The 24851-nt window shown below is 38.5% G+C and overlaps 6 protein-coding genes across 11 annotated transcripts; 1 reads left to right on the forward strand and 5 right to left on the reverse strand.

Moving 5' to 3' along the window:
- Nucleotides 1-13: 13 nt before the first annotated feature.
- Nucleotides 14-1735, reverse strand: LOC136267776 (grpE protein homolog 1, mitochondrial-like). Its single transcript, XM_066062949.1, has 2 exons — nt 1385-1735; nt 14-494 (listed from the first exon to the last, which is right to left on the reverse strand). Exons 1-2 carry the CDS (start codon nt 1664-1666, stop codon nt 69-71), a joined length of 708 nt encoding a protein of 235 aa, XP_065919021.1. The 5' UTR covers nt 1667-1735; the 3' UTR covers nt 14-68.
- Nucleotides 1695-2539, forward strand: LOC136267777 (uncharacterized). Its single transcript, XM_066062950.1, has 4 exons — nt 1695-1868; nt 1960-2027; nt 2082-2158; nt 2346-2539. Exons 1-4 carry the CDS (start codon nt 1769-1771, stop codon nt 2467-2469), a joined length of 369 nt encoding a protein of 122 aa, XP_065919022.1. The 5' UTR covers nt 1695-1768; the 3' UTR covers nt 2470-2539.
- Nucleotides 2463-6692, reverse strand: LOC136267772 (dynein axonemal assembly factor 5-like). 4 transcript variants are annotated; one of them, XM_066062939.1, is made up of 19 exons: nt 6564-6692; nt 6252-6466; nt 5614-5848; nt 5427-5561; nt 5227-5375; nt 5079-5175; nt 4945-5032; nt 4782-4894; nt 4478-4600; nt 4206-4424; nt 3923-4117; nt 3737-3835; nt 3527-3687; nt 3338-3472; nt 3176-3287; nt 3024-3120; nt 2873-2975; nt 2623-2823; nt 2463-2565 (listed from the first exon to the last, which is right to left on the reverse strand). In XM_066062939.1, exons 1-19 carry the CDS (start codon nt 6582-6584, stop codon nt 2520-2522), a joined length of 2544 nt encoding a protein of 847 aa, XP_065919011.1. In that variant the 5' UTR covers nt 6585-6692; the 3' UTR covers nt 2463-2519. The 4 variants fall into 4 exon arrangements, with proteins under 4 accessions (XP_065919011.1, XP_065919012.1, XP_065919014.1 ...); XM_066062940.1 differs by lacking the exon at nt 6252-6466 and having other exon boundaries at nt 6564-6669; XM_066062942.1 differs by lacking the exons at nt 6252-6466; nt 6564-6692 and having other exon boundaries at nt 5427-5572; nt 5623-5762.
- A 709-nt stretch (nt 6693-7401) lies between these two features.
- LOC136267773 (anaphase-promoting complex subunit 2-like) lies at nt 7402-15947 on the reverse strand. Of its 3 annotated transcripts, XM_066062943.1 has the most exons (21): nt 15854-15947; nt 15403-15495; nt 15271-15338; nt 14962-15080; nt 14315-14478; nt 13934-14052; nt 13612-13723; nt 13472-13547; nt 13153-13219; nt 13040-13095; nt 11843-11986; nt 11596-11665; nt 11167-11272; nt 10983-11022; nt 10823-10928; nt 10142-10273; nt 9773-9882; nt 9287-9456; nt 8977-9141; nt 7867-7934; nt 7402-7744 (listed from the first exon to the last, which is right to left on the reverse strand). In XM_066062943.1, the coding sequence occupies exons 2-21, from the start codon at nt 15473-15475 to the stop codon at nt 7532-7534; spliced, it is 2178 nt and encodes a 725-aa protein (XP_065919015.1). In that variant the 5' UTR covers nt 15476-15495; nt 15854-15947; the 3' UTR covers nt 7402-7531. The 3 variants fall into 3 exon arrangements, with proteins under 3 accessions (XP_065919015.1, XP_065919017.1, XP_065919018.1); XM_066062945.1 differs by lacking the exons at nt 15403-15495; nt 15854-15947 and adding an exon at nt 15140-15223; XM_066062946.1 differs by lacking the exons at nt 14962-15080; nt 15271-15338; nt 15403-15495; nt 15854-15947 and having other exon boundaries at nt 13934-14088; nt 14315-14435.
- Nucleotides 15948-15993: 46 nt separating this feature from the next.
- On the reverse strand, nt 15994-18812 carry LOC136267774 (phosphotriesterase-related protein-like). Its single transcript, XM_066062947.1, has 6 exons — nt 18697-18812; nt 18489-18648; nt 17261-17649; nt 16465-16673; nt 16293-16415; nt 15994-16237 (listed from the first exon to the last, which is right to left on the reverse strand). Exons 1-6 carry the CDS (start codon nt 18722-18724, stop codon nt 16100-16102), a joined length of 1047 nt encoding a protein of 348 aa, XP_065919019.1. The 5' UTR covers nt 18725-18812; the 3' UTR covers nt 15994-16099.
- A 337-nt stretch (nt 18813-19149) lies between these two features.
- Nucleotides 19150-24234, reverse strand: LOC136267780 (phosphotriesterase-related protein-like). Its single transcript, XM_066062955.1, has 6 exons — nt 21590-24234; nt 21382-21541; nt 20138-20526; nt 19592-19800; nt 19420-19542; nt 19150-19364 (listed from the first exon to the last, which is right to left on the reverse strand). Exons 1-6 carry the CDS (start codon nt 21615-21617, stop codon nt 19227-19229), a joined length of 1047 nt encoding a protein of 348 aa, XP_065919027.1. The 5' UTR covers nt 21618-24234; the 3' UTR covers nt 19150-19226.
- Nucleotides 24235-24851: the final 617 nt, after the last annotated feature.

Genomic DNA, 24851 nt, shown 5'->3' on the forward strand with positions numbered 1-24851 from the left:
CTTTAAATAATAATTATTTAGCCCACAAATTTTATTGATTGGAAAAACAATGCATTCAATTCACTACATTATTCTTCACTAAATATACCAACTTTGGCTGATCTAATAGTTCGTCCGTTGAGTATGTACCCAACCTGGGTAACATCCATCACAATTCCTGGTTTGTCCCCTTTAACTTGATACAAAGCCTCATGGATGTTGGGATCAAATTTCTCTCCCTCAGGATTAACTTTCTCTAGTCCATTTCTCTTAAATATTTTCTGCAATTGAACATCAGTCAATGCCAAACCCTCGTACAGTGATTTAAATTCTTTGTTGCTAGACTGTTTGACAGCGTCTGTGTCAACACTTTGCATGGCTCTGTCCAGAATGTCAGCAATTTCAAGCAAGTCTTTGGCAAATACTTGTATTCCAAATAAGCGTGCTTCTTGAACTTGATTGGTCATCCGCTTACGAATGTTCTCTGTTTCAGCCAAAGCTCGTAAATATTTATCCTGTGGTGATGCAAAATACATGGAAAAACTTTAGCAGACACACAAATCAAACTCAAGAACAAATTATATAGTTGGGCCACAAAGAAATATTAGGTACATGAATAATTGTAAATACTGTACCTATCTAATTCTCTGTCTTTACCTTTACCAAAATTATGATTGGTGATTGTGTTTTCTACAGAAGAACCTGATTTTGCAAACTTTTAATAAAAGGAATGGGTAACTATTTGTATATATTCTCAAATATTAAGAAAAAAAAGAAAGCATGGGTTAATTATACAGTCACATGATCAAACTGTTTAAGTATATGAAGATTCATTTCTGAGTTGCATCATAATGGCTGTTGCAATAGTGTTTAAACCACATAATGATGAAACCTATACAATGCTTGCACAACAGGATTGCTAACACCCCACTATATGCAAGCAAGCAAGCAAGCAAGCAAGCAAGCAAGCAAGCAAGCAAGCAAGCAAGCAAGCAAGCAAGCAAGCAAGCAAGCAAGCAAGCAAGCAAGCAAGCAAGCAAGCAAGCAAGCAAGCAAGCAAGCAAGCAAGCAAGCAAGCAAGCAAGCAAAATTAAGCAGAAAAAAACAAACATTCAATAGAAAACGAAGTTGATCCCAGGGGTGAAGAATTTCTCATATAACCTTTTACAAATTGCCACCTCTATATCTTCCCAACCAGAGTTAGGAATAGTTTCATGGTTATGTTTCCCTGGGAAGGCTAAGGATCTGGCCACACAACACTATGTTCAGTAGTGCATTACATTAGCAGGTACATAACACCAAAGGGTCTTGTTGACAAGATTGCATACAAATAACCTTGCAAAAGCAAGCAGCAGTGCAGCTGAAACAGATACTAGTAAACAGACAGAAACAAAGGTACAGTTACTTGTAAGTCTTCCAATTCAGTTGTCTGTTTCGCAATAGTTTCTTCTTTCTCTTTAACTACTTTAGCTAAAGGATTTTCATCTACTTCATTTTCTGTACTGGCCTTCGAACTGGTCTCTTTACTTTGCTCAGCTGGTGGTTCGTTGTCTGATTTAGGACTAGAATTCCACCGCTTTAGTCGGTCAGTCCATGTCGCTAGCTTTTTTCCGTAGACAATAGAATGTCTACTCGTACATGATGGAACACGTAAACAATAACTCATGCGATTAAGCAAAGTGCTCATTTTGCTCTGCTCGTGTGTACTCTATTCTATTAAATGCACACTAGTAAACTGGCAGACATTTAATTAAAGCTCACCAGAGGTGACGTGTTGGAACAAGGAGCTATGGAGTCACTACGGATACAATTTTTATTGTGCTTGTTGTATTGTGTAGTATTAACTACGGCCCAAAAGGATCAATTACTCACCCAAAATAGTCCAAATGGTAAGTTGCAAGGAGAGTAGTAGATAAATTGGAAATCATTTAGACTTTCATAAACCGTATAAACTAGAGGGTGGTGCTTGTTTTTACACAGATACAATCCATGTGGAAAATTCAGAGGAGAAGGAAGCTTCGGCTGTGGTGGCCAGAGTTTCCATTGCAGTTGAGTCATTCTATTGCTTCACACAACTGTGACATCATTGTGTTGTTTTGTAGCTCGTTGTAGTGTGTTTACTTGTTGGGATATATCTTGTTTGGAGATGGCATAAATCTCGATCAGATGCACAAAAAAGGTAAGCACTGTCTAACTCTTACCTGTTATGCAACTATGAAGTACATAGTAGTGCATATTTGTTTGTATACAATAGTTTGAAGGCCATAGTTTTGTAAAGCCTAACATCTGCATTGCGATCTTGTGTATTTAGTAATAGTCCAATCTACTGCTCTGTTAAATTTTGTGTTGTCTTGGTATTCATTCAGGAAGAGTGGAAACAATTACAAGAGAGTTAGGAGCAGTTTACCGACAGATTCCATGGTAGATAGAGGCGACGATGAAGATGAGGACACTTTATATGACAGAACTGAATCCACTACCCATTTCTAATAACACAGTTTCATGTATATAAAACACCATTACCGTGCACATAATAATGATCAAGATTTTGAATTATGAATATATGCGAGTAGTTCGTCACAATAACTATAGGAGAGAAACGTACATAAAAGGATTATAGGTTTGTGTTTGCAAATTTCCTACCTAGTTGTCCGATGTTTTGTTCTGACTGAGTTAACATGATCAGTAAGTTGAGAAGGGTTTAAACGTGATGCCTCCTTTAGAACTTCAAGGACTGATCCCTGAATTATAGGACTGGGGTCATCCATGTGAACTAACAATGACTTGTACAGCATATCAGTATGAGCTTTGTATAACATCTGATTATAGTCAACAGGGAAGGAACTACAATATAGAGAAAATCATAACTCGGTTTCCCATTTAAAATACATACCTGAAATATGCTTGTAGTGTTTTAGTCATGGCAAGCCTGATTTCATCACTGCTGTCGTCCAATCTCTTGAGCAAGTCAGAACACACTGAATGTAGTCTATCAACTACAGTAGAAAGTTGAGTTAGGGTAATAAAACATCCTCGACACTCACCATTGAAGTTTGAAGACTTGAGTGCAAACAACTGACGTAAAACCTTACAAGAAACCAGCCTTGTTGATTGTATGTCATCATCCAAACATGAAATCAGCTAAAATATAACAGTATACTATAAAGTAACTTAAAAATTGATTTGCTTGCATTACTCTTGGTTGCAAGTCAGGGAGTAGTTTGCCTATGTGATTTTCTAATAGAAAACTGCCTTGAAGCAGGGCTTGCAAACATGTAACAGCAGCAGTACGGATCGCACCTGCAGTTCTGATGTGAAAAAATGCACAACATTTTCATAGCTTGAATGCATATCTTACCTCCCAGCTCTCCAAACACAGTTAGGTATTATAATATCAGAGACTACAAGTGTTGTGAATGAGCTGAACTGTTGCCCCACCTCATTCATAGTTTTAGCAGCATTTAATATCACTTCTATCAATAGTGTAAAAAAACTGCAAAAAAAGATATATGCATTGTGTAAACTTTTACAGCATTTTTCGGCATACTTTAATTTCATTTTGGCATCTTCTTCAGGACGAAGGCAGTGTGTTAACATTGGGATAATGTCTTCCAGTGATTCACCAATTACTACTGAACTTGCTCCAGCCAGTAAACAGCCAAATAACAAACAGTCTGGTGAAAGGGAACTCCAACTGGTATAGCTGTCCTGAAGCATAGAATATCTTGACAGTGGTTTACAAAAATGTTAAGTGTACCTTTAGCTTGCTAAGTATTTCTTTGCTGTGTAGTTGATAAAGAAGGACGGAATCACTTAATTCTTGCTCTTTAGCAAACTGAGTTTTAATATTATTACCCTAAAATTTCAATAGAAACAAATACACATATTTAACAATGTTCTGCTTTGTGCAATAAAGCTAGTATGCACAGATAAAGTACTGTACTTTTTCAATGAGGACTTGTTGGTCTCCACTAGATGCCTGGAGTCTTAATAGAATAGTGAAGATGGCCTCACTGTGTTGGCGGCACAGGGGACCTGCAGTATGGATGACAGCTTCTGTACAATTTAGTAATTGCTGTAGCAGAGGAATGTGTGATGTCTGTGTTACTTCTGGCTCCCCAAGTGTAGCCACAATATTCTGTAGTGGAGAGGTGAGTGTTTGTAACTTTGTATGCATGCACGCATGTGCACACGCATGCACGCACACATGCACATGCTGTACACACCTTGAAGTACGGCTCAATACTGGTTCTTGTAGCACCTCTAACAAGTCCAGCTAACACAAGCACACAACTGGTACTCTGTACAGGACCAACAGTAACATCACTGGCTCTCTTCCCATCCTCTCTCCTACAGCCAGCTGATGTCCTGACTGCTGGCAACACAAAAGAAGTCCATATCTCTGGGTTAACATAAAATCCTATCAGCTCTGCACACTGCATTGTCTATAGCAGACAAATACAGTGAAAAGAAGTCTTTAGGAGCATTATTTCCATACCTGTTCGACTACAATTTGCTCTTCATCTTGTGCCGAGCGGTACAGTCCACTGAATACTGCCTGAAGATGTTGTGTGACATGATCTTCAAGATGGTATAGGAGGATATAGAGTAGCTGAGAAGACTACAAAAAAAGGAAAAAAATGTACATGTCACTACATCAAATACATGCACTTCACATAATCACCATATGTCTGCATACAAGCGCATCACATAAGTGAGTTATGCACAAGTTATTATGCACACAGAGTAGGTATACGCAGAGGCATGCATGCTCACACCACAGGTGTGCACACAACACACACCTTTATTCTACTGTTGGTAGTCCAGTCTGTAAGATCCCTCAACAGAGCAGGTAGAATTTTAGAGAAGTTTCTTTGTATGATGACACGACATCCCAGCCTGGGTAAGGGAAACCCTGTACAGTCAAGAATAACAGTGATCATGTCATTGATTGATCACACTAACTTAGTTGTGCAGGACAGTTAGGCTGCTGTGGAAAGTCCATCTGATCTTTCAAGTCTTTCTCGTTCTCTCCTTCATACTTGGCACCAATCTGCAGAGAGAAATTTATAACAAATAACATAGTTAGTAATATGTACCTTGTCCCAGTGTTCAATTGATGACTTGCTAATCTCTTCAACTTCATCGTAAAAGAATGTTAATAGTAAAGGTACGAGTTTATGATGGTAAGAGTATCTAATAACATAGGTGAGTACTTGTGATATGAAAATCATACAGAACTAGTACCTATCGTACAAGTCTAGTAGCCAGTTGCCAATGGTGACTGAAAGGCTGGCTCTGACAGAAGGGGCTTGGTCACACAATCGTTGTGCCAGCTGTGGTAAAGCATCATCTATTGAAGTGGCTGATCCGTGCTGTATTGCAACCCCTAGTGCCTGAATTATTAGAATAACAATGCATACCTAAAATACACAACACGTTCATACCTTGATACAAGCCACCCTAACTCTGGAGTGCTGGTGTCCCATAGAATGTAGTATAGGTTTAACTAACGACTCAGCCTCCATGTGGAATTCTCTGGGAGCACTTACAGCTAACTTGCAACAGCAGTTACAGCTTTCCTATCATGCATCTAACAAATACGTATGTGAATGCTGATCATTATGTTTTTACCTTCTTTACTTCATGATATGGATCCACTAACGTTCTTTGAAGTATAGTGACAACGTCGTTCAAATAAGGTGGGACTTTTGCTCCACAGTGGTCCATAAATGAGGTTAACATTGTGATCATTGATAGCCGCAGCTCTTCTGATGATTCAGTGATCTCTTGCTGACCAAGACGTGCTACTAGGACTGGCATTATATAGGGAAGGGCAACGCTGAAGTCAGTTACAACAGGTACAAATCTGGAGACACATACACCACCAGTAAAAACAATCTCGTGACTTAAATATTTGCATGTAGGTTTGGAGTACACTCATATTTGCCTTGTTTTAATATATCAGAAGCTTATTTCCTACCATAAGCCCCTGACATACCTTAAACCATAGAGAGTGCAAACAGTATATATAGAAGTAAGCCAGCTGTTATGCATGTGGCTCCAAATCAATATTCTGAGATCACTGAATAAATACTTTTTTTCTTCCCCAAGTCACTTGTACAACCACACAGAATAGAAACCTTTATAACATATTGAAACAGTGACGTGATTTGCGTGGATTAATTTTCATTGGTATTACATGGCAAGCTGCAAGCCCATTAGTCATGAAATTAAATACAAGTGTTTCTAGCTACATAACACATACTCACTCGGACACTAATCCAATTGACAGCTCTCTACACTTCTCCACTGGGTCTGAAAATAATTTCAACAAGTGCTTAACTAGAATTTCAAACGTTTCTTGCAGTTCTTCCTTAGATAAGCTCCCAGCAACATCAACAGTTGCACGCCTCAGCCTCTCCACAGCTCTCTTCCTAGTGTTTCGGTTTTCATCAGACAAACAGTTGATGTCTCGCTGGTATTTCTATATAATGCGCAAGTTTACTTTCGATTTTACATGCATTATTTTGTTATTAACTAAATTCACAAAGTCTTTCTGACATTAACGAAAACGTTAGTACCTGCAATAGCTCTGATTCCATTTCTTCCACGTGAGACACTGTTTTATCTTGTTGGTTGCCAGGCAAGTTTATCACGTGATTAATTATCCACGTGACTTGATCGAGAGAAAAGGGCGAGCATTCCTGGAACGCAGAATTGTCACGAATTGAACAGAGCTGTGAGATTGGACATTTTAACACTGGTGTAATAAAGCTACTGGGATATACGGAGATTTGAAATGGAATTATTAGTGGAAACGATTCCTCTTCTCGTGTTGTTGACCTTGATTGCCCAGCCTGTGTCAGCTTTCGGAGTAGCCGATGGATTAGCAATAGCCGTATTTCTCATTATTGGAATAATCGCCTTGTGTGCACTACTTGGATACATTGCCCGAAGGAGAGCTGGGCGTTAATTGGAACAATAGAACTGGTTTTATAGCTTAAGACAAACACTGTACATCATGCGACTTGTTTTATTTTGTGTGTGCTTGCCGTAAAATGAAGTGATGAAATAAGTATGACATTTTTGAGTTTGTTTTATGCAGGTCGAAATCAGCATTTTCCAAGCAGAATTGTATCATTTATTTGACTTAGGAAGCCTGCCATCAATTAAAATTGTATACCAAGTTTGGCCAGCTTGCTGAGCATGTGTCTAATTTCAAAATGCTTCTCTCTCCATGAAATACTGAATCCAATTCATTTATGCATTGAAGCATCCTTTTGTATATCAATACATGCAAAATTCTGGTAGGATTTTAGTTGGTGTGCCCATAAAGTTTTATTGCACAATGCAGCTTGATCCAAGAATTCCAGGTGTGACTCCATACATGTTATACCTCCAAAATAAAACCACTGCAACTTATTTAGAAATTACAATTTATTTTTCCTTCAAATAGTGGTCAATGTGGTTAGTGTATGTTTTCACAGGAACAAATGATGCAATATGCAATTAAAAAATTCTTTTTCATGTATACAGATTATAATTTTATTTATGGCTTTGATTGTACTAGCTGGTAAGTTCCAGCTGCATAGCTGAGTTGATGTTCTTTGACTTTTCTGTCCAGAAATGCTTTCAAGTCAGACATGGAACACTCTTGTGTGTTGGCTCCTTGCATGGCAAACATTTTGAGCATCGAGTGGATACGTTCTTGAGACATCTTGCCAAGGTTGGTCAGCATTCCGATTATGTAGGGCCAAAACACCTGGAAAATAACAGTGTTGTATAAATCACTAGTAAATTACAGCAGTAACATGCTTGAAACCTGCAAATAATAAGATAGTCTACATGCGTGCACTGTGTGTGTAGTATGTGTGTAGTGCCCACCTGAAGGTCGTTCTCCTTTTGTTCTTCTGCTGACATCATCACTGATTCACGTTCATCATCCATTTCAACTAAACAATTAGAATACAGGTAGTACAGTAGATGAGGCTGAAGGATGAACATAAACATGTACATACTACTTGTCATGCAGAGACTTCAACTGCTGTGTACATGGTTATGCCTGTACACTACTCAAGTGCCATGAGTCAGTGCTGACATCCTCCTGGGGCAGGACTAGGAGCTCGAGGTTGAAGGTGTGGGCACCCAAAGTCCCACCTGAACCTTTACCCGTTGTGTGAGACATGGACAGTTGACATTGAACATGGACACACAACCACACACACACAACCACACACACACACACACACACACACACACAGACACAGACACACACAGACACAGACACACACATAATAGACAGATAGAACAACACAGACACTAAATAATGCACACGCACAACTTGGAGACATCAATAAAGTCTGATAAATGAAACCTTTACCAATGGACTGTGAATAACTGCTAACAAAAGTTCTTTCACCATGAGGATGCAAATCAAATAAACACCTTCACTGGCTCAAAGGCCTATATATACCCATCAGTTACAAAGTGACACAGGAACAGATACAGAGTACATCAAATAACTTATCAATGGACTGTGAAAGTGAAACATGAATAAACAAAGGTAGTATTGGAGGACATTTTTGCACTCCAAAGTTAACTCTGTTTGCCTGAATTTGATGCACTGATGTACACACTAGCTACACACAGCCTTCTGGTAGAAATATTTCTTATTGTGAGCCAGCACTGGGGTGGGTATCAGTGCATACAGGCAAATCAGTCTGGGGCAGGACAATAACCCTACAGGAGGACTGTGCCATATAAAAGTTGTAGAACCAAAAGTTCACACATCGACTACAACACTGACATGCAAGACATAGACAGTAGTTTGTCACTTTCTCAATTAACACCAGGTCCCCATTATACAACTGGGTAGACTGTAGTTTTTTCAAGGAAAAACAACAACATTGAACCTGGAATCTTGCAAATGCCAGGCTGTTACTCTAACCGCTTGGCCGACACACACACAACACAAACTACACTACACTCAATTACCATGGCTACTACAGGGCACATTATCTTCTTGTTCCTCCACAATGGTGAAGGTATCCACTGGGTGCTCACGGAGGACCCCTTGGTTGGACCAGTAGTTAAGATGTTTCCTCAAGGCAGTCCCTGAAATAGCGAGCCTTGCTCTCAGATCATCTGTCTTCCAGCAAGCTATGAAACCGAGAACACATCAGGTTAATGTACGACAGTGAAACCAGTGACCACAAGACCATGGTGACCATGTCAAATAGGTCTCAAACACAGATAAGGTGTAAAAGATCTCATTAATGCCTTATAGCTACTAGCCAGTATTTACCTTGATTCTCAAAGTGATATATAACAGCAGCCCGGGCAGGTGAGACACTGAATGACTGAGTCCTGCCAGCTAGCTCAAGATCAAGTTTCACTACACCGAGGCTTGCTATCCATTTGAGTGTTCGCATCCCTTTAAGTGCTTCATACTGTTTACAGTAAGCCGCCATCTTCCTATAAGATACATACAATATTATTACATATAGAATTGCTACCATCTTGTATAGCATATCTCAAAATACAATTCACAAAGCTTTCACATACACCAAATTGTTTATAAAACTCGTAGCCTCATGTTAAACAAGTATGCATTCTTTTTGTTACATCTTCCACCAGTGACTGGTAAATATGGACAATAATACTTGTGGTTTTGAGAGCTACAGTACAAGGAATTTCTTATCCTCAAATGTTTCACAAAGACACACCACAGAAGATACAAGCAAATGATCCAGGGTTCTACAACTCTTCTTATACAGCACAGGTAACTCACTGTCTGATGGGATCTGGTAGAATGATATTCTCTTCCTTGTATGCAGGCCAGAACACATATGAGAGAATTAGTGCATTGAAATCTCCATCATAACCAGTGGCAGTAGCGTCCTATACAATAAGAAATAATAGAACTTCATTGTGTCATGTTTTCTAATACAGTAAATGTACAGTAAATGTACAGTACGTATATTCCCAATGCATTATAGCCTTGGTAAAATTTTAGTAGCACAGCCTTTTATATACAGGCTGATACAAAGATTTGTTCCACTGTATTGAGTGTTCCAGTCAATTCAACTACATTTGGGTAGTGAGTATACACGATGATAGATACACCTCTTGTATTGCACATTTATCATGCAATGTGTACCTTGTTGTTGAGGCTGGCGGCCTGTAGTGAAGCATTGATTCTTCTAGAGTCTGCTACATCTTTGATCATCACCTCACAAAAGTTCAAGTTGGCTTCTCCAAACTTGAGTTTTAATAGTTCAAGATTGTACACCTGTGGGAATGAAATATTTTTTGATGGAGTGTGTGTCTCTGGGACTTTAGACCCACGTAATACACGTATCACACGCATGCAAGCACACTACACACACACGCAGAACAAATACGCACACATGCACGTGCGCATACACACGTACAAACTAAAAAGGCTGTCTTGCCCCTGTACAGTCATGCCGACCTAGGACATCTGTGCACTGCTCAGGTGCTATGAGTCAATACCGGAAAATCCTATTGGGACAGGACTGGTATGCTGAAGGTGTGGGGACCCACAGTCCTTCTCTTAGTATTTGAGACACAGATAGTTGGGACTGACAGCCATTGATTCTCCCAGTTTAAAAAACACTTGCTCACTACACACACTACACATTACTTAATGACCTTAAGATTGGGTCTGGGAAAACCTATATATATCCTACAGCCCTTCCAAAATTTCAACCCAGTCACTACCATTCAATTATTTATCAACAAGTCAAGTAATGGGTTATGATAAAACTAGAGATGCTATAAGGTAGTGTTACTCACACCAGGTCACGTGTACACTCACCTCCCCGGTGGTATCATAGTCAGTCATCTGTAGCAGTCGTTCAGCAAGTAACTGACGGTACTCATTAATAAACATCTCTTTACTACCATAAATGTTCACTAGTATACTATAACAATACAACAATTACTGACCATACTACAGTAGTGGAGGCATTGCTTACCTAATAATGTCTGTTGTCTGACGACTTCGAGATGACTTTGCTGTAATAGAAATGTTAGTGTAAATTAAAACTATTTGATGCACGAGTATGTATGTGTATACATGCTCACACGTGTATGTATGTATCAGCGTTAGTGTGCACACTATGGTACATCAACCAGGGTCAGAATACAGAGGGTTCTAACTTGGGTCAGCGTCCACAGGATCTGGTACCCAGTTGTCAAAGTCTTCTTCCTCATTTTCACTGTCCTCATTCAAATCCATCAATGCAGAGCTTTTGGATGCTAACTCCTGTAAAGAAGTGTATGTGTTATGAACTACTTCCTATGTGAAAACATATTAGCTAAAGATATGCCACCTCACTATAATGGCCACATCAATACAGTAGACCCTTGGGTATCCAAACTCCAGTGTGTCTCAGATAATGGTAAAAGTGTTCAGATATTGTTCGGATAGCTAAAGCCCATACATTCATATACAGAACTCTATTGAAATACTCTAATAGAACATACACTTGTACTCAAAATGGTCCAGAGACAATCTTTTATTGAAGTACTTTTAGTGTACATCATATACACAAGTCATAAGTATCAGATACAGGAGTATACACTAACCTGTGCTAGTTCATTTCCACTACTATCCACCAAGTTTGCCACAATACACCTCACACTGTCCTCCCTCTGTCTACAGTGTTAAAAAGATTGTACAGTTTTTGTGTGAATTACAGATTGTATATGACAGACTACATTTTTCTGGGAGGCGCATGTTGTTGTGTTTGAGTGGAAGTTTTCAAATAAACAAACACAGAGACTTTAGTACTATTGTAATTGCATTTTCAAGTTATAGTTACAATGATGTTACCTGAGGTAGTCTTTAATGGGTTGGCAGACCTTCTCCACAACAACTCCAGAAGGATCCAGTACCTTAAGGCTTCTAATGGCTGATATGTACTGACTAATTATGTCGGCAGTGTTTGCACCAGGATGAAGCAACCGCTGTTCAAACCTGCAGTAAAGATCACTGGTAGCAACAAAACACAAACTTATTTCAATGCAATAGCTTATGCATGCACTGTATTTCACTGGAATTGTTCACTAATTGTTCACTAATAAAATTACTGACTGTTCTAATAGAGTGTTTTGTTAACTTTGACACTGTTGGCTTTCCTAGTGACTGCTCTATTAGAAAGTTTTGTCAACCTTGACATTGTCAACTACTAGTTTCGTTATTGATTGCTCTTATAACAATGACATTATTGGAGTGCCTTGAAATATGGATACCCATCTAAATAGGAAACGTGCATACAAAACAGCCTGCCTATAATGTGTCCACCTACATAATAAAGTCAGAAAATTTGGTATCTAACTTTTTACAGTACATTTTTACAGTGTACTACAGTGGAACTTCAGTTATCTGGATTCTTGGTTAACCAAACTACGGAAATGACCGCTCTATTAGAGTAGTGACTGTTCTATTAGGGTAGTTGAAATACAGTGGAACCTCTCTTATCCGGGCGGTCTGGTACACACTACTGTCCGTATCTCAGAAATGTCCGTAACTAAGAATAACATGCTATTATGTTAAAGTGACTAACTTAAATACAAGTAATGTTGTCATTGCTATGCAGTTTAGTGGGCAGAGGGGGAAGTCACTACAGAGCAGTCATGGTCACTCCCCTGGGCTGTAAAAATGCATTATCACCTAGCAACCAAGTGGTAGTTATTAGTAGTAGAATAAACAAGCCATCAAACAGGTAAATAGCAACCTTTAGGCTCCCTCCTTGTGCTTTCATCTAAACCAAACTTCATTATGGTCAATAAACTACAAGCCACATGACCAATTTGGGCTGTCCTAACAATGGAGGTGCCTGGATAATAGAGGTCCGGATAAGGGAGGTTCCACTGTACTGATATTTAAAAAAAATCCTTATGCTATTTTAATATGCACAGTTTCAGAGATATGACTTATGGACCACCCCTGGTCCCAAGGGGTTCGGATAAGCTGAGGTGTCCACTTCTATTTGATTGTTATCACCTAACAAGGTGTATAACAGCTTACGATTGTCTCAAGGACTCCATGAGGTGTGTCTTCATCTCCACCTGATCTAAGCAGACCTAGAAATGAAGGGGGAATGTTTCAAATTTATGACATAATCAAATGCATGCTAGCACCTTTAGATCATCTATGGCAGGCTTGGAGTCAGGGTATTCCACAATGATATCAAATAATTCTTTAATTCTGTAAAGAAATGTACCACTTTTTTGACAATAAAAGGTTGAGTTATGACATAAGGCTAAAACATTTTGAACCACAAAAATCAAGCTCCTTAAAATGGTTGTATCAAAGATTCACAACACAGAATGCTATTATTTTCGTCCATCAAAAATTTCTGTGTGCTTCAAAGTCATATGCAAACAATATTACAAGCATACAGAGAGAGAAAAGAAACACACAGTATCAAGGTATTCTTGTACACTTGTGAAAACTGACCTCAGCTCAGCAAATGATTTATAGGAATAATATTCCAACTGATCAGACCATCTGTTGGATACAGTAAAGGACATTTCTGCATGATAAAAAATGAACATAGCTATAATAAACATGTTAATGGCAGATCAAAGGTTACCAACCAAATATCACTTGTAGCCAAGACAAGAAATGCGACTTAATGTAGGACACAGTTGGAGCTAACAAACTTGACTCGTACTCTTGTGAACATCTCTCCTCAATGGATGATCTGATCTGAAAGGACAGCAGGAATAATTTATAGCAGCAACTGAGTACACATCAAATACATAATGATGCTCTGCATTGTTATTTATATGCCAAATAGCTCTCAAGACAAAAGCCAATGTACTTCGATTCATGACAATGCAAATGTTTTGTCTCACAGGTGGTGGCCTGAGGCCTCACTATTTAGTGAATTTCTTGTAATGCAGTACTTAACATTACCTTTCCATGGAGGACACTCTTCACAGCACTTTCCATGAAGAAATGTAGCAACTTTAGTGACCTCATGTCAGTAACTATCTCAGTAAACAAGGTCCATCTTCCATCTTCATCACCAGCATCTGTCAGTGAATACATAATATTTCAGACTTAGTCACCTATGGAAGCATGAAGTATGGTCACTATAATGAGGTGGCCTTATTAATGAGGTCATGAAATACACCTTAAGTAGTTATGTTTGGGACATGGTCAACATAGCCGAGCCGGAAGGCGTACTCGAGACCACATTGTAATATTGCAAGTTTTAGTCCTAACAATGGCCCTGCTGCGTTACGTCGGGAATGTATGTATGTAACTAACCCTTCCTTCTTGGTGTTGACTTACCAGACTCATTGTCGTCCATGTTGCTATCATCCACCTTTCCTGACACACTTGAGAACAGGTCAAAACTTGCTGACACAACATCTTTCATAGTATTGCCAAACGACTGAGGTATCTTGATGGACAGAAGTGCCCTTAAGATCTTGTACAAGTCATCCATCACATTGCTGAAATGATTACAATAAAGGTTAACTTTAAGTAACAATTAATCTTGTCACTTAGTGCAACTACACTAAAATGCAAATGTTCCCCACACAGATTTAAAAATTCTACTTCATCTCAATTCCCATTAATAACAAGCACGAATTTTGCATATCACAGTACACCCCACACAACCTGTCTAGTTTTCCATATTAAGTTCCTGGTTTTCCAAAGGGACCTTAACTCCTGTATTTGAATGCCCACAATACCACAATTGTCCACATAGTTCCTTTCATTGTGAACATCTGGAACACTCAACTATCAGTGGGTAAATTGGCATGTCAAATGCTAAATTCTCTGAAAACCAGTTCTGCACTTAAATTTCATGATAAGGTAAAAGAATGTCATATTGGAGTAAACTATCCCACAATTTTTATTTCACATATGCAAGGTATACCGTGAAGATGTCTTACTTACATATATACAGACAAAAAGGTACGTACACTTACTGGTCATGGTTGGCACTTGGTAAGGCTTCAATCAGTTTAGCAACACCCGAACTATTTTCTACTGCTGTTTTCAGCTCCTGAATGGCTTCACCAAGTACGGTGAGATGCTCTTCATCTGACTAACAGAGAAAAAAGCTTAAATGGATTACTGTAGCCCAGTGCATGAAGAGTTGCTAACCCCCAAAGCCTTGAAACCAGCAAAAATTTTCTCCCTTGCTATAAAGTATATATGGTCCTAGAAATGGATTTTGATCCTACAAAACTTTAAGCTAGCAATCACAACTTTTAATTCCTGTACTACTTCTTTACCAATGGCTGGTCAAAGTGGCTCCAAAATGTAGGAATGATGGAACTGCTACACTGTCTCCTGAAGTGACCTACATAACATAAGACATTTACAGAGCATAATTCATTAAATAGACCTATGGTATTTCAAATTACCTTTAAGTATTTCCTGCAGTAGAGGTTCCAATACTGGTTCAGAGCTAAACGAAGACAATGAGGGGTCCATCATCAATCTGTCATTCTGCTCAACTGTATAACACAAAATTGAACCAATGCCTAGTTCTGCATCTTCTATTACATTACAAAATATAGAATGTGCTTTGCTACACTTCCATTGTGTGTGTGATGAATGCCCGTACATCTTCTGCTCATTTTTTCATGGCAAGGACAAAATCGGTGTCTACATCATTAGCTAGGGGACCCTTGTAACACAAAAAATTCCTAATCAGCACTGGAATGTACTCTGTATACAGTTTATTTGCGAAATGCTTCCCGCCAAGATTGTTGCATCACGAATTAATTAGGATACAAACACGTGTGAGACCTCTAGATCAGCAAAACTAATCTTTTGCTGGTAACAATAGCTGTAAACACATATCTTTCTTACTGAAAGCTCCTCGTGACCCAGAGAGCAGCACTCACACACCTTACTGTTCGCGCAGGGTGAGCTTAATTACGCAAACAAATAATTTTATTATGCGCCTGCCTAAAGCCAACTAAGAGTGCAAATTTCAGTACTGTGGTATGTGTGGTGTGGTCACAGAGACTAATATAGTTTAAATAAGTTATAATGTGCTCCCTCTTCAGTGCCTATTACTATAAAAACTTGATAAAAGATGAACACAAATAAATATTATTTTGTAAAAGTCAACCATTCTCTTGGGTTGTCTTCAGTGATCATTTTCACAGCTTCTTTAGTGAATGAACGTTCCAACATCTTAGGGACTACATTTTCTGGAATGTGCTGAAATCCATGACCACCATATTTAGACTAGGGAACAAATCAACAACCACACTACAGAGTATAGCTACAAGTTACTACTCACCAGTCGATGCACAAGACACATGTCATGTGAAATCATTAACTGATTGGTGTACCCAGCTGACACCAGATGGTGTAATGTTTTAAGTCTTGCAGCATCACTGATATGATCAACTGAAGGATTTAACTGTTGAGTACGAATTGTAAATTTTAAAAGTTCCAAGTTAAGTATTTACCTGATAATGGGATGTCTCTATTCCAAATTGATCCAGGCTTAGGTAGCATCCACGTTTCGCCAATCTGATGAAGTCATCATTGTTATCAAATGTCCTGTCCAAATGGCTCATCACTGTGTGAGAGATGTCGGCACCAGCTTTTTCTAATATGTCCAGTATCTCAAACGGAGCGAGGACATCTCTTCCCGGATGGATGACCAGTGGAGCCCCTGACCAGTGATATGATTACATCCACTAACTGGTTTAACACACCATGTATCATGTATAGAACCTTTTTAGTATACCCTCCAAATAAACTTAAGGCTACTGGCACTAGTTGCCAGCTGGCTTATATTTTCCCATTTGATTTGTCTAATGTGTCTGTACTTGTGTTAAATAATCTGTAAAGTAATAAATAATTTAAAAGGTTAAGAAGCTGCTCTATCAATACAATTTTGCCACTAAAAGCAGAAGCCCTCCTATATATAAAATAAGATCTTCTCAAGTGTTAGTATACAAAGAGGTTCACTGTAAACCAATCTTTCTTATTGCACATGAAGATGCTGGGATAACAGTTTCAAATGTGAGTTTGCAGTAAAACAAGGTCTTGCCACTGTTAAGTGTTTACAGTAAGTATTTCTTTGAATGGTAAAGGTTTACTGAATTTAAGAAAAACTTGTCAGCAACTTATCAAGTAAAACATCTTTACACACACACACACACAGACACACACAGAGGCCAGCAACCTAGTATAGCAGTAAAGGTATTTGTTTACTACTGGGAGAGTGCATGCAACACAATTTCTTTACTTTCTTACCTGTTTCCTTTTGGCAAATGGCAGCTGCCCTAAGTACACATCTCTCAAAATCAGTCAAAGGCCATGAGCATCCAATTTCCCCAATAATACCAGCTTTTATCCCTGTATCCCCAATCCCCATGGTGATTTCCTTGACCATAAAATCAACCATCTCTCTTTCACTCATTGTCTTGGCATAACTAGGGGCACAACTGTCAACATAAAATCCAGTCCCACATATGATATGGACACCACTCTCTCCAGATATTCTCGGTAGCTTTTCACGGCATGCAAACATTCCGTTAGCTGCCGTATCAATAATACTCCGTCCACCAGCCTTTTTATACAACTGCAACTCAGATATAATAACATCGTCATCTGTCATCTTCAAATTTTTCTTTACACTATAACTACAAATTGACACATACAACACATTGAAGAGTTTAATACAGAAAAATTAAAAATAAGCATCACAAGTTTCAGGCAGCGCATATTATAGATACCTCTGTTATAGAGACAACGTGCTTTGTAGAAAAGTTAAAACCAATGTTGGCTACAAGGTGTATATAATGAGTTCACTACCTTCCAAGCCTTCTGTAAGAATTCGTGGAAATCTTCACTAGTATTTTGTCGACACAGCTTTGTGGCGATCTCTCCTGGCAGAAAAGTTGTGTATATCTTTGCTCTATCTCAAGCAGTGTTACATCATTATAATTATGTGTTAACTGTTCTGATTGGCTCTGCATGTCAGAATTTTGGCCGTGTTAACAAAAATGTAGAGAAAGTTAACAGATGACTTTATCCAAGCCCATAAACACAAAGAAACTCACAAGACTAATGCACGTACAAAGCAAAGCCTACAGCAGCCATGCGAAACACAGCTATTGCCACCCAGCGAACCAGCACTGGGATACCTGTGCACCACTCTGGCACTTGAGCCGCCTCCTGAGCAAGGCTAGTAACTTGAAGGACTGTCCAGGTCTCAAAGAAAGAAGGGTCGCAGAACCCGAAATTCCACAACACTCTAAGCAAGACAAGGAGAGTTGGCATTTGCTTCCCCAGTATCCATTGATATTTAATACAGCTGGGTGGGCTGCTTCCCTAGTTGACACCAGGTAGGTATATTCTTGAGCAAGAAACTTTGCTCACATTGCTCCTGGGGAGCCGGGACCTGGTAGCCTGGTCAGGGCCAATGTGAGCAAAGTTTCCGCTTGCTCAAGAAAACAACGTAACACACATACACACTTACGGGTATTGCCTAATATTTCCCATGTTAGGTAACTCAAACTCCAAGTCAGAGAAATCCTGCCCAGTGTAATTGTCCTTAACAAACAAGTTTGATATATCATACAGTAGTTGCTCGTGTGGTAGAGTGAAGCCCAGCTCAGCAGGATCAATAACGCCGAGCACTAGGTGTGAAACAAGTCATGATAGTACATGCAACATAGTCTAAATACCTGTCTGCATTTTTCCACCAACAGACATCGTGAGATTGTCTGCAATTTTTTTTGGTTTTACTCTCGGTTTTACTTATACACCTTTCGCGCAGGAGCTTATGGTTTGCCCACGCGTTTAATTACAACTCTGGCTGAGGGCGTTTGCTAGATGCCAGTAATTGTTGCTACTGCCGGCGTAAGGGTTCACTCCTTAAGTGTCTTAGTATAGCTAACTACTTGCTTGATCCACTTAAAATCAGAAGTTTATTGACTTCTACTGTATACCATTCAACGCAGAACATGCAGGCTTAAGAGCGAGCAGCTAACTTTGACAATGAAATTTATGCAGTACCTGTGGTGTTCAAGCACTCATACGTACACAACAGTCTACACACATTAAGAACGTGTGTCAATTGCTAGTGCTATGTGCAGTTTTAGCTATATAGCTGCAGTATTTTTGTCTCCACTATAATGTAGTGTTAAATTTGTGTATGAGTGTTCCCTTTATTGCCTTATACTCTATAAAAATTGATAAAAATATAAACACAATATTATTTTGTAAAAGTCAACCATTCTCTTGGGTTGTTTTCAGTGATCATTTTCACAACTTCTTTAGTGAATGAACGTTCCAACATCTTAGGGACTACATTTTCTGGAATGTGCTGAAATCCATGACCACCATATTTAGACTAGGGGACAAATCAACAACCACACTACAGAGTATAGCTACAAGTTACTACTCACCAGTCGATGAACAAGACACATGTCATGTGAAATCATTAACTGATTGGTGTACCCAGCTGACACCAGATGGTGTAATGTTTTAAGCCTCTCAGCATCACTGATATAATCAATTGAAGGATTTAACTGTTGATATGAAATTCAAGTAAAAATGGTGACAATCTTAGTTATTTACTTGATAAAGGGATGTCTCCCATCCAAATTTATCTAGGCTTAAATAGCATCCACGTTTTGCTAATCTGATGAAGTCATCATTATTATGAAATGTCCTGTCCAAGTGACTCATCACTGTGTGAGAGATGTCAGCACCAGCTTTTTCTAATATGTCCAGTATCTCAAATGGAGCGAGGGCATTTCTTCCAGGATGGATGACCAGTGGAGCTCCTGATTAAGTGACATAATTACAAGTACTAATTGACTTAACACCACGTACTACTGTATGTAAAAGTGGACCGTTCTAAAGAAGAGATTTAAAGTTCGGTATAGTTGGCTAAGAAGCTATCAGTAAAAAAACCCTTATAAAAAAGTACAATATCTTCAAAGTCACTGAAAGTGTCAGTACAAAGACTTTACAGTAAGGCCAGTCTTCCTTGCACCATAAACTCCATGCAATAAAACTTACATCTTTCTACTAAAAAAGCAGTAAAGGTTTATGCTTAATTTTGGGAAAGTAAGTTTACAGCATGGAACAAATTTTCTTTACAACACATTACTTTCTTACCTGTTTCCTTTTGGCAAATGGCAGCTGCCCTAAGTACACATCTCTCAAAATCAGTCAAAGGCCATGAGCATCCAATTTCCCCAATAACACCAGCTTTTATCCCTGTATCCCCAATCCCCATGGTGATTTCCTTGACCATAAAATCAACCATCTCTCTTTCACTCATCGTCTTGGCATAACTAGGAGCACAGCTGTCAACATAAAATCCAGTTCCACATATGATATGGATGCCACTCTCTCCAGATATTCTTGACAGCTTTTCACGACATGCAAACATTCCGTTAGCTGCTGTATCAACAATACTCCGTCCACCAGCTTTTTTGTACAACTGCAACTCAGATATAATAACATCATCATCTGTCATCTTCAAATTTTTCTTAACACTATAACTACAAAGTGACGCAATGAAGAGTTTGATGCAGAAAATATATTGAGATAAGAATGCATACAACTTACTTTACATGTATTAAAAATAAGCATCACAAAATTTAGGTAATGCATATTATGTATAAATATAGAGACACCTCCATAAAAAGGATAAGGTGCTTCATAGAAAAGTTAAAACCAAATCACCAACGTTAGTTGCAAGGTGTCTGCTATAATAAGTTTACTACCTTCTAAGCCTTTTGTAAGAATACGTGGAAACTGTCACTAACATTTTGTCAATTTTGTGATGTTCTCTCCTGACAGAAATGTTTAACAACAGTTGCTCTACTACATATGTAGCTTGCTACACTGAGAATATACTGTGACTGCTCTATTAGAGTATCTCGAATTATTGATGTTATTGAGCTAGGCTCTCCATCACAACTACAGATAATTTTAGGGGGGCTATAAGCCCCCCTCTCTTCTCCGCTGCCCCTGTGTGCACTGCATGTACGCAAAAATCAACCAACATAGAGTGAACTGCATGCATGCAATTTGAGAGCAAACCAAAGCTAACTTGTGAAAGCAAACTGCACACATGCAGTATACACAAGCAAAAAGACCACAACACATTGTTATTGTATGAGAACAAAATGTACACATGCAATGCAACACAAAGCAAAAGGACAAAATGCTGTTAATTCCACAAATGCATGCAATGCTAGCAAAAGAACTTGTTACTTCGTTGCTATTGAACGGTATGCATGCGCAAGGTCATGCTACCATCTTAAGAGCACTGGATATACATGTAATTGCAAACTACATACCAGTTACACACAAAATATTCACATATAAGGGACACACGTACACACACTTACGGGTATTGCCTAATATTTCCCATGTTAGGTAATTCAAACTCCAAGTCAGAGAAATCCTGTCCTGTGTAGTTGTTTTTAACAAACAAGTTTGATATATCATACAATAGCTGCTCGTGTGGCAAAGTGAAGCCCAACTCAGCAGGATCAATAACGCCGAGCACTGGGTGTGAAACAACTAGCGATAGTACATGTAGTACAGTCTAAATACCTGTCTGCACTTTTCCACCGAGAGACATAGAGACTATCTGCAGCTCGATCTGCAGGACTTTCGCAGTTTAAGTTTTGACCTCTGTAGTATAAGCGCGCTAGAGCTTAATTAAGCTACACACCCATGCCAATCGAAATACTCTAATAGAGCAGTCAACTACCCTATATATATAGCTATAACCAGTCACATTAATTAAGTTACTTAGTTTACAATCAACACAGTAAAATAGTCTAAAATCATATCTCAGAGCTGTGTCTAAGACCTGTATTTTTTCTGTAAGCATGCCTCCAGATTGACTCGACATCCATGTCTGTTGAATGCTTCAAACTGCACAGAACACATATACTTTTGTACTCCACCTCTTAAACATGCTCCTGATACTATTCCAGCAGCATAAACAGCCTATATCAATCAATTCCTAGCATAACAATTATGTCTAAAATGTCAGCTTTAAATTGGTGAAAATTGTTATGTATCTTAAATACAAAAATTTCTTGGAGAAACATGCCCCTATAGACCCCCAAGATTAAAGTGTGCATGTGTAGTAGAAAATTTGTAAGTAGCTTGTTTATGGATGTACAGGCATAAGCCTTTATCCTTAAAAATACAAATACAAATCTGTCACAAAAATTCCTGGGCTGCCCTTGCAAGCAAGAGCTCGCACAAGAGACTGAATTACAACAAAGTATTTATTGCTTTACACATGTACAGACACATTAAATAAAGAGGAAAATATTACATGATCCAACTGGTAACTGGATCAAGCGGCTAGTTGAAGTACTTCCACCCTCAACTATAATAACTTGCATACTACAGCTACACGAGTGGGGAAGCTTTAATATCTACTACAATGAAATAAAAATACAAAGTAGCTATACAATTAAAATAATTCCATAGAAAATTAACCTCAGTTTGCAAGGAACTGGGGAGAGGGATAAGTCAATAATGAGGATTCTAAAAACAATGTTTAAAAACATGAATTTAATAGCTGCAATGACATTGCTAATCAGAATTAACTTGCTGTTAATTGGAAGATCTGTATTAAAATGAACATAGTTAGATATATTGATTGAAAGGTATAGAGCTATTCAGAGATTTTAGCTCGAGTACGTACAAGTTCAAGTTGAGTCAGCTAGTCTTGTTTTATATAGCTAGAAGTTCAAGATAAATATTTAGTCGCTTGACATGGTTGGACCCTCTCAAGCAAATGTGGGGGTGTTGAGGATCAGTTGACTAATGCCAACTGTCTTTAATTTAGATCACTGTGAAAATTGGCTTACTCAGTTGGAGGTTATAATCTAACTCACAACACATGAGTAGTACACCGGTGTCTCTCCACTGGGTACACATGACCACGATAGCTTGGTAGCCATGCAATGCTGGCCTTAATTGTTTTGTGTGTGTACCATGTGTTTGCTTGAGTTTGTAAAATTCTAGCCGTTTAAGTGGATCAAGTTAGAACTGCAGCTAAACGACATTCAGTCACATTACAACATTATAGTCTGCCATCACATTTTAAATTGATATTGAATCAGTAATCTCTGGCCTTTATGTTCCTTGTTTGGAAACCTAACCAGAACCTTGGACAACTAATAAACCATAACATGCAATAATTCAGTGTAGGCAAATCCTTCTGGGACAAGCCTAACCTGCAGGAGACTGTGCATGTGATGTATCACAGGTGAAAGTGTGGGTACTCTGGCAACGTGCCACCTGGACCTTCCATTATGTGAGACATGCATGTACAGTCAACATTTGTTTCCCCAGTTAACACCAGGCACCTATTGATGTTACAGTGAGTGTTACAGCTGGGTGAACTGCTTCCCAGTTGACACCAGCTGGGTCACCATTTAACAGCTGGGTATATAGCCATGAACAATGTGAGTAAAGTTTCTTACTCAAGGAAACAACAGTTCACGAGCATGCATGCACGCCCACATGGATGATCGTCATTCTGAAGAGTTTGACAGACATTAAATTGTAATAGCTATTACTCATGTTTTAAATATTAAACTGTGAAATTTTGACTGTTTTGAGAGCATCTCCACCTCCTTGTCACAAACACTGCCCCATTTGATGGACATAAGGCTATGATAAAAAAGTATTACAGATCTAGACATATTGGAATGCAAATTTTAGGCAACATAGACATTTCATGTAGAGAGTACAGCTACAAAAAAGTCAACCTGTAGTAAGTTCAGCTACATTACAAGTCACTCTGTAGAGTGTTCAGCTACAAACAAGTAAGAATTCAGTTACATACAAGTGACCCTGTAGGAATTTCAATTACATAACAGAGTTAAACCTAAAAAAAAAATTGATTCACTTTGTATAGTGTAGAGAGTTCATACAAAATACCAAATTAGATGCAAGCTATACACAAAAATACATTATGTCTTGTTCAACAATTCCTCTAGCAAAAAAAAGTTAAAAGGAAGCCCCAAAGCTAGTTTATGGCTGACTTTATGGCATGCAATACAAAAAGAAGTGATATCTAAACCAAAACAGGGTGCGGCATCCAAAAAGGCCAGGATGGAAAAAAGTTGTGAAATCAAAAGTGGCAGCCAAGAAATGGCTAGGGACCCGCCGATTATGATGAGCATAATAGGTGTCTGAAAGCATTGAGCATAATGCTAGCATAATAGGTAGAATATTTGTGTAATAGTATGAATTCTTGCTTATCAAAATAGCTATCACAGAAAGATCGATATACTCTAATAGAACAGTCAGTAACTCTAATAGAACAATCACATAGCTGACTGTTCTATTAGAGTATATGGATCTTTTCTGTAATATGCATTTTGACAAGTAAGTTTGTGCTTCAGCCACTTATTTTTTTATCCATAAATTGGAAATTATTAGCAGAGCATGAGAACTGAGGCATCAATAATTGGGCATAATTTGAGCATAATGGGTAAGTATTGAGCATAAATTTAAGCATAATAGGTAAATTTTTGAGCAGTGCAGCATAGCATAATAGGTAAAATTATGAGCATAATCGGCGGGTCCCTAGAAATGGCTGTGATGGTAGGTTAATGGAAAGTTTGTGCTGAATCCTTGGAGGCAGCAATACATGTACAAATTCACCTGAAGTCACTATTAATTAATTTACCATCACAGCCATTTCTTGGCCACCACTTTTGATTCCACAACTATTTTCACCCTGGCTTTTTTGATGGCTGCATCCTTTTTTAAAGCTTGGCTGTTTTGGTTTAGATACCTATGGAAACTTCCTCAGGGTAGGGCACCTCCCATTCCCAAT

The sequence above is a fragment of the Dysidea avara genome, chromosome 9 (genome assembly GCF_963678975.1).
Source record: "Dysidea avara chromosome 9, odDysAvar1.4, whole genome shotgun sequence".
Taxonomy (NCBI): domain Eukaryota; kingdom Metazoa; phylum Porifera; class Demospongiae; order Dictyoceratida; family Dysideidae; genus Dysidea; species Dysidea avara.

Excerpts from the sequence above, each read along its gene's own strand:
- LOC136267780 (XM_066062955.1), bottom strand. The coding sequence starts at position 21,617 with ATGTCTCTCGGTGGAAAAGTGCAGACAG. Across the intron at positions 21,542-21,589 it reads CGGTGGAAAAGTGCAGACAG|TGCTCGGCGTTATTGATCCT; the intron begins GTATTTAGACTG and ends TTTCACACCCAG. Across the intron at positions 19,365-19,419 it reads TGTGTCTTGTTCATCGACTG|TCTAAATATGGTGGTCATGG; the intron begins GTGAGTAGTAAC and ends TTTGTCCCCTAG.
- LOC136267774 (XM_066062947.1), bottom strand. The coding sequence starts at position 18,724 with ATGTCTGTTGGTGGAAAAATGCAGACAG. Across the intron at positions 18,649-18,696 it reads TGGTGGAAAAATGCAGACAG|TGCTCGGCGTTATTGATCCT; the intron begins GTATTTAGACTA and ends TTTCACACCTAG. Across the intron at positions 16,416-16,464 it reads TAGAGACATCCCATTATCAG|TTAAATCCTTCAGTTGATCA; the intron begins GTAAATACTTAA and ends CGTACTCAACAG.
- LOC136267773 (XM_066062943.1), bottom strand. The coding sequence starts at position 15,475 with ATGATGGACCCCTCATTGTCTTCGTTTAGCTCTGAACCAGTATTGGAA. Across the intron at positions 15,081-15,270 it reads GCCACTTTGACCAGCCATTG|TCAGATGAAGAGCATCTCAC; the intron begins GTAAAGAAGTAG and ends TTTCTCTGTTAG. Across the intron at positions 13,096-13,152 it reads CTGCCATAGATGATCTAAAG|GTCTGCTTAGATCAGGTGGA; the intron begins GTGCTAGCATGC and ends CTTCATTTCTAG.
- LOC136267772 (XM_066062939.1), bottom strand. The coding sequence starts at position 6,584 with ATGGAATCAGAGCTATTGCAG. Across the intron at positions 5,849-6,251 it reads TCAATTGGATTAGTGTCCGA|ATTTGTACCTGTTGTAACTG; the intron begins GTGAGTATGTGT and ends ATGTGTCTCCAG. Across the intron at positions 3,688-3,736 it reads AAATACTTAGCAAGCTAAAG|GACAGCTATACCAGTTGGAG; the intron begins GTACACTTAACA and ends TCTATGCTTCAG.
- LOC136267776 (XM_066062949.1), bottom strand. The coding sequence starts at position 1,666 with ATGAGCACTTTGCTTAATCGCATGAGTTATTGTTTACGTGTTCCATCA. Across the intron at positions 495-1,384 it reads CTGAATTGGAAGACTTACAA|GATAAATATTTACGAGCTTT; the intron begins GTAACTGTACCT and ends GCATCACCACAG.
- LOC136267777 (XM_066062950.1), top strand. The coding sequence starts at position 1,769 with ATGGAGTCACTACGGATACAATTTTTATTGTGCTTGTTGTATTGTGTA. Across the intron at positions 2,028-2,081 it reads TGGCCAGAGTTTCCATTGCA|CTCGTTGTAGTGTGTTTACT; the intron begins GTTGAGTCATTC and ends GTTGTTTTGTAG. Across the intron at positions 2,159-2,345 it reads CGATCAGATGCACAAAAAAG|GAAGAGTGGAAACAATTACA; the intron begins GTAAGCACTGTC and ends GTATTCATTCAG.